General features: G+C 37.5%; 1 protein-coding gene across 1 annotated transcript; it reads left to right on the top strand.

The window, feature by feature from the left end:
* Positions 1-511: 511 nt before the first annotated feature.
* On the top strand, positions 512-5,636 carry LOC123457058 (deleted in azoospermia-like). The gene is made up of 6 exons (XM_045141151.1): positions 512-517; positions 1,484-1,612; positions 2,862-3,008; positions 3,795-3,886; positions 4,762-4,813; positions 5,565-5,636. Exons 1-6 carry the CDS (start codon positions 512-514, stop codon positions 5,634-5,636), a joined length of 498 nt encoding a protein of 165 aa, XP_044997086.1.
* Positions 5,637-7,781: the final 2,145 nt, after the last annotated feature.

A 7,781-nucleotide genomic window follows, 5' to 3' on the forward strand; every position in this document is an offset into this window, starting at 1 on the left:
TTTAATCCCCCAGTCAGCTCAAACCAAGGCGCTATCATATCCACCTCTTCCAAGAACCCCTTAATAGTCTTATCTGATATCTTAAGTTTGTGTTGTTTTAATAATTCCTGTAGCGGCTCCAAAAAGGTGGAGTGGTGGTGTCCCATTCTGCGACCTTATATATGATCTACCTACGTTTGGGGCGATCAGCTGACTTATCTACGTCAGACTTACAGATCAGTTACAAGCCAAAACTTATCATATAGCACATCCTTAAAACGGGGAACTTACCGGTACCACCGCTCCATGTGTTGAGTTCTGAATCCTCCCTCGGAAGTATCCTCGGGGGTCCTCTCGACTGGCCATTTGTTGACAATTCCTGGGTTTCGGCACCATTTGTTGCGCCCGTCCCACCAGCAGGAAGAACGACAACAACAGGATTCTTCTCAAGCACACTTTATTGGGAGCTCCAAGCTGAAAGAGAGAAGGACCCTGACCCTACAGAGCGCCAAGCTTATATACTCGTAATCATATGGATGTGCAGCATCATCTGATTGGCTTAAGTCTCATCGGACGACTTTGCATCACCCAATCAGAATAGGTGAGCAGCCATATTAGGATAACGTCATATGCTCATGCGCAGACGATTAGGATACAAAAGCAGTAAACAAGCTGACGTGGCAAAGCCTAACAAAGCCAGCGTGGCTTCCCACATATAGGTGCATTATCAGCTAAGAGGTCATGAATACCATGGGCACTTGGTGTTTGACACATTTCATTTTATTACAACATGACAGCATTACAAAGCACTCCTCCCTTTCCTTTAGACCCTACATTCTTTATGCCATCTCTTCCACAATGCTCTCTGACTCAACCTTGGGTCCCATTAGTTGGTAATAAGAATCGTACACAAAAAGTCTAAAAAAAAAAACCCAATTTATTGAAAATAAGTATAAGGGCTGCAGAAATGGCTTAGTAGTTGAGGTGCTTGCCTGCTAAGCATAAGGACCTGGGATTGATGCCCCATTTCCTATGTAAATTAGATATAAATGATCTGGAGTTTGTAGTGGCTAGAGAACCTGGAGTACCCATTCTCATTTATTCATATTCTTTTTATCTCCTTATAAATAAATAACATTATTGAAACAAAAATACTTAAGGGATGAAGAGATGGCTTAGCAGTTGAGGCACTTGCTCAAAGGATCTAGATTTGATTCCTTAGAACCCACATAAGCAGACACACAAGGTGGTGAATGCATCTGGAGTTTGTGTGCAGTGACTGGAGCCCCTGGGGCATGCATTCTTTATTGTAAAAAAAGTTATACATATGCATTTCACTGTTGTATAGATAAATATAACAATATGGTAAAACATGGACTATGTTGATAACTAACAATAAAAATAAGTTAGATGAAATATTTTATACTTTAAATACAAAAATCATGTTTTGTATTATATGTGGTTTTGTGTACATATGTAAATGTGTTTGCTTTTTACATTACAGTTTGCTACAACTTCCGAGACTCCAAGTTTAGCCATCTCCACAGAGGACAACATCCAGACATCCTCAGCTGCCATCAGCCAAGGCTGTGTTATACTGAAAGACAGAGTCATTCCAAACACTGTTTTGTTGGTGGAATTCATGTTAGGGTATGCATTCATATTTCATTTACATTTTTTTAAAATGTTCTGGATGGCTGGACAGATGGATTAACAGTTGGGTGGAGACATGGCTAAATAGTTAAGTTGTCTGCCAAGCCTAAGGACCCAAGTTTAAATGCCCAGGACCCATGTAAGTTAAATGCACAAGGTGGCTCATGCATCTAGAGTTTATTTGCACTGTCTGGAGGCTCTGGTGCACCACCTATTCTTTATTTTCTTTGAAAAAAAAAAAGCATTATACAAATGTATCTCACTGTTACATAGATAATTATTACTTTAAGAAAGCATGAACATATACTGAACTCTATTAAAATGTGTGCTGAAAGCTGAAGTGATGTCTTAGTGGTTGAAACTTGGGAAGCCCAAGAACAGACCTGGGTTTGATTCTCCAGTACCCATATTTTTTTATAGTGGCTAGAGGCCATGCTGCACCCATTACCCCTCTTCCCCCCAATGTCTTCTTTTTTTTTAATCTCTCTCCTTGAAAATTAATATAATTTTTAAAAAAAGAAAATAATTTCAGCTGGCAAGACATTAACTTTTGTGGCTGGGACTAACTAAATGACTAACTTAGACTGAAAGTGATTTAAGTGGAATATTTTATATTTTAAGTAGAAAATTTATATTTCATATTACATGTAGTTTCTGTGTGCATATCTAAACATGTTTGCTTTCCATATTCCATCCAGTCTGTTGCAACTCCTGAAACTCCAAATTCATCCATCTCCATAGAGACCAAAACACAGATGTCCTCAGCTGTTACCAGTCAAGACTGTTTTACCTAAAGGCACTGCTTGTGTTGGCAGAGTTGTTGTGAGGGTATGGTATTCATATTTCATTTACATTTTATAATATATTGCAAAGGGCTGGAGAGATGGCTTAGGAGTTACAGCACTTGCTTGTTTGCAAAGTCCAAGGACATGGGTTCCAATCTCTAGAACCCACGTTAGCCAGACAGACAAGGTGGTGCATGCATCTGGAGTTTGTTTGCAGTGGCTAGAGGCTCTGGTGCACCCATTCTTTATTTTAAAGAAATTATACTAACACATCTCACTGCTAATAAATAAATATTACTTTAAGGAAACATGGACCATGTTGATAACTAACTTATACTTAAAGTAACTTAGATTAAATATTTTATACTTTAACTACAAAAATTATGTATCTTATTGCATGTAATTTTGTGTGCATATCTAAACATGTTGGTTTTTACATTATAGTCTGCTGCAACTTCTGTGACTCCAAATTCAATCATCTCCAGAGAGGCCAGCACCCAGATGTCCTCAGCTGCCACCAGCCAAGGCTATGTTTTACCCGAAGGCAGAGTCATTCTAAACACTGTTTTTGTTGGCGGAATTGGTCTTAGGGTATTGTGTTCATATTTTCTTTGCATTTATTAAAATATGTTGTGAATGGCTGGATTGATGGCTTAGGGCTTAAGGTGCTTGCTTCTCTGCAAAGCAAAGATTCAGTTACCTAGGACCCACATAAACCAGATGCATAAGGTGGTGCATGCATCTGGAGTGAGTTTGTGGTGGCTCCGGGCCCTGGAACACCTGCTTTCTCCTTCATTCTTTCTCTCACAATTAAATAAATAAAGTATTTGTAAAAACTATGTTGTGCAGCCAGGAACAGTGGTATACGCTTGTACTAGCCACTTGGAAGGTGAGGCATGAGGATCCCTTGAGCCTAGGAGTTAGAGACCAAACTGGGCAACATAGTGAGACCCTACCCTGGCTTAATAAGTTAAAATTTAAATCATTAAATATATTTTTGACTAATGGTATTTGAGCTTTGTTGCCACTCCACTGTTTTTTGTCTGCATTTCATATAATTTCTACACATTGTGATGGCATACATCTTTAATCTCAGCAATCAGGTGGCAGAGTTAGGATGTTAGGATGAGTGCCATGAGTTTGATGTCACCCTGAGACTATATAGTGAATTGACATAGAATGAGACCCTTACCTACCTTGACCAAAAAAAAAAAAAAAAAGATTTATATTGGCTCTGTGGTTAAAACCCATAGAACTAAAAATGTCCTTAAATAAGTGCTGTAGGTAGTTTGAAGATGACTTAGGGAAGATATTTTTTACATCACCAAATCTCTCTTTACAGTACAGTACACTTAAAAATACTGCCTTTTTTTGTAGATGGATGAAACTGAAATCAGGGGTGTCTTTGCTAGATTTGGCTCAGTAAATGAAGTGAAGATAATCAGTGATAGATATGGTTTGTCCAAAGGGTGAGTCAGAAAACATGTTCACTATAAATTCTTGAAATTCTGAATTCCTGCAGAATCAGAGAACATGCTGGTACTCAAACTGGAATTTGACCCTTTGTTATGAAATGTATTGCTTTGTTAATGTGTTTTGTGGATAAAAATTATATTAACTTTTGGGCTGATGAAATGGCTTAGTGGACTAATGCCTTAGGTGAAGCCTAAGGACCAGGACCCACATAAGCCAGATTCAAAGAGGGTGAATGCATCTGGAGTTTGTTACCAGTGGTGCTATGGTGCACCCATTCTCTCCCTCTCTTAAATTCATACCTCCTCTTCCTCTCTCTCTCTCTCTCTATCCCTCTCTCTCTCTCTCTCTCTCTCTCTTTCTCTCTCTCTCCCTCCCCCCTCTCCCTCTCTCCCCCTCTCCCCCTCTCCCCTCTCCCCTCTCTCTGACTCTCTTTTCTGTCTCAGATAAATATTTATAAAAATTTTGATAACTTTTACCTAACTTCCTTCCTAACTTATATTTCAAGATTTTCTTCCTTTATTTTGATGAAACAAGTAGATTATTCTTAAAATTGTTTTTTCCTACATTACACATAACAAAAATTTTAGGTTGTCTTCCTTTTGAAATAAGTTAAATTCAGCTTCACTGATTAGGTATAGGTATTCTCATTAATGACTTAGGCTATCATGCTATCTTAGCCACAACACACTCTGACATAGATCAGGTTAAGAAAAGAATGCTGTGATGTTTAGAGAGCATCTATTAATGTAGATCTTAACTATCAAAGTATATTCATCCTTTATTATCGCTTCTATTATTTCACAGAATGCTTTGTTCTGTAAACCATGTGCTATGTGGTGGTGATTTTGTATTTCATTTGCTATTCTAGCTATGGGTTTGTGTCATTTTGTAACAATGTGGATGTGCAGAAGATAGTAGAAGTAAGTAGGAGTCTTACGGAGAACTAATCTTATTTAACTGATTGATGCAATGTTTATAGACTTGTATTCTGAATATGCACACTGTTGCATAAAATACAGAAAGTTTTGGTTGCAGTTAGTTTCACATTGTTGTGAGAAAGTACCCAAATAAGAGCAGCTTGTGGGGGGGGGGGAAGAAAAAAAAATACATATATACACACACATACATATACATGCACACACACATTTCTTTTGGCTTACAGGCAGGAGGGGAAGTCCCCTTGATGGCAGGGGAAATGAGGGTATGAGCACAGGGTGGACAACACCCAGTGGCTAACGTAAGGTGAACAGTAGCTACAGGAAAGTTGAACTTAACACTAGCAAGGGGGCACTGCTATAATAGCCAAAACCCACTCTCAGTAATACAGTTGTCTCCAAGAGGGATTTATTCCCAAATCTTAGTCCACTGGAAACCTAGAATTCAGAATGTACTCTGTTTAAAATGAAATCCTGAGCAGTTTATCTAACTTGTCATAACTTACTTATTTGGGATCCTCTAGTTTAAAGAATGACTATTGACTCACAGGTTCCACTCTGTGCCTATTGACATTATGATACTTGGTAAAGAAAGTAGTTTTTATGATAAAACATTTTGATTTGAGGCAGTTATAGCCCTTTTCTGATAATAGGAGCGTTGACAGAACCTCGGAGCATATACCCAAATCTTGAAGTAATACTTGAAAATGTAGTTTTATTGTTGTTTTGTTTTTAGTCACAGATAACATTTCATGGTAAAAAGCTAAATCTTGGCCCTGCAATCAGGAAACAAAATATATGTGAGTAAAAAAAAAAAAAATGTTCTTATTGAAATTCTTTAGATTTTTCAAAGAATTTTAAATGGGTTTTCTTCTTTTTTACTTTGTAATGTCTTCTACAGAAAGTTTCTGATTCACCTATTCTATCCTTTCTTCCAATTTTAATGGTTTTTGGGTTTTTCTTAGAAGATAATACTGAGTAGGGCAAACCCTTACTACTGCATATAAGTTATTATGGAATCAGTATGATTTGGCAGAATGCTATCAGCAGGTTTCTGCAAGAAATTTTACCTTTGATAAAGAAGTGTGGATTATATCCACCTTGTCTTCTACAAATTAAACATTTACTTAGTTAAATAATAATATAAGGTGGCATTCTTTCAGTGATGACGTTAACTCTCAAGAATGATAGTAATTACTCAAGACTGGACAAAATCTTCAGTTTTAGTTACTGAAACAAACAAGGGTGTGATGGTACATGTCTGTAATCTCAGCACTTGGAGGCAGGAGGTGCAGTTTTAAGGCTAGTCGGAGGAACATGAGACCCTTTGTCTGTGACTCTGTCTGTCTCTCTCATACACACATGCAGCTTCCAGTGAAAATGTGCCACCAGGTTTTTGTTTCAGTTTATCTTGAAGGATTAAAGCTAATAGTATTTGAAATTAAATATTTGAAAGCAAATTAATAGTTTTAGTAAATGTACCCTTATGACCACTGCTTTCTCACTGAGGAAGAAAATGTATATGGTAAATGTATATACTAAGTGATAAAGTAGTAAGAGTTACACAGAGTGCATAAAAAAATTTTTAGAAGTGAGTATGTTGGCCAAATTTTTTAAAAACCATTAACAATGAATAAAAAGACTAGTCTTTAGATTAAATAAGTATTTGTGTTTCAGACATTTGTGGACCGAAACATACAGACTTTGGAGTCCTCTCTATTGAACCTAGAGAACAGAGTGAGAAGCTCTCTCCTTGCTCAGGATAAGTACTCGAAAGTATAAAAATAGTGTGCAGGATAAAGCACGTATGTGTGGGCTCTGAAGCATCTTTCGCCCTCCTTCCCCCCCCCCCCCATCGCTTATAAATTTTGAGACTATTTACAGCAATTAGTGGTCGTGTTGACAGTTGACTGTAACCCAATAGGAGTGTTGGTATTTGGTTGTAACCCAGGAAACCACTGTTTAAGTTTTATGAGGTAGTGCTTGAGGCTCAGATACTGGTATAGTAGTTTGTCTTTAGACAAGAAACCTAGCAGAAACTTGCAATGCAAAGGCTTTGTGGAAGAAGACAGGGTTAAAACAATAGTATGGGCAAATAGTAAAAGACAATGTTAGAAACCAGAACCCACTGCATTGATAATAAGGAACTACTCAGGTTAGTAATACAGTTGAACAATGTGGAGAGGAAAAAGAGGCAAAGTTGAAGTGGTTGCAAAGAGAAGAGTGAAAGAAATGGAAGTTTATGTAGAATTAGTGAAGTAAAAGCAATATGAGTGTTAGAATTTAGGAATAATCTGTTCAAATTTTGTACTATGCACCTTAAATTGATCCCATTTTTTTGTTTGTTTTTGTTTTCATTTTTGAATTCTAGAATGCTTGTCTCATTCTAGCCCAGGCTGTCCTGTAATTCACTATGTAGACTCAGGATGATCTTGAACTCACAGTGATACTCCTCAATCTGCCTCTGAGTGCTAAAACTAAAGGGTGTGCCCTCATGCCAGACTTCCCTTTTCTTATTGGGACTCATTTCACTTGCATTTTTGCAACATTTGGGTTATGGGGATAGCATCTTGCACATGTTAAATACTTGTTTTGTCACTGAGCTGTCCCCCTCATTCTTAACACTTCTATTTATGTCAGAGTAAGATGAGGGTGCAGACAATCAAAGGTCTTGGAAACAATCAGTTGGTCAATCCACTGGGTGAGAATATTGTTTGTTCAAGGAAGAGTTTTTTACACTAATATGCTAACAGAGGTAGGCAATTTGGTTACCATACATCTTACCCACTTAAAATTGTTTAAACAAATAATTTTCATTATATTAAGAGTTGTACCACCCTAACCACTATCACATTTAGGATATTTCAGTCACCTCAGAAACCACCTCCCTATCCATTACCAGTCAGTCACACTTCCTTTCCTTACAAATCCTACAGCCTTAGACATCCAACAA

The sequence above is a fragment of the Jaculus jaculus genome, chromosome Y (assembly GCF_020740685.1).
Source record: "Jaculus jaculus isolate mJacJac1 chromosome Y, mJacJac1.mat.Y.cur, whole genome shotgun sequence".
Lineage (NCBI taxonomy): Eukaryota > Metazoa > Chordata > Mammalia > Rodentia > Dipodidae > Jaculus > Jaculus jaculus.

Coding starts and splice junctions, on each gene's coding strand:
- LOC123457058 (XM_045141151.1), top strand. Junction 3,009..3,794: donor TTGGCGGAATTGGTCTTAGG/GTATTGTGTTCA, acceptor CTTTTTTTGTAG/ATGGATGAAACTGAAATCAG. Junction 3,887..4,761: donor AGATATGGTTTGTCCAAAGG/GTGAGTCAGAAA, acceptor TTGCTATTCTAG/CTATGGGTTTGTGTCATTTT.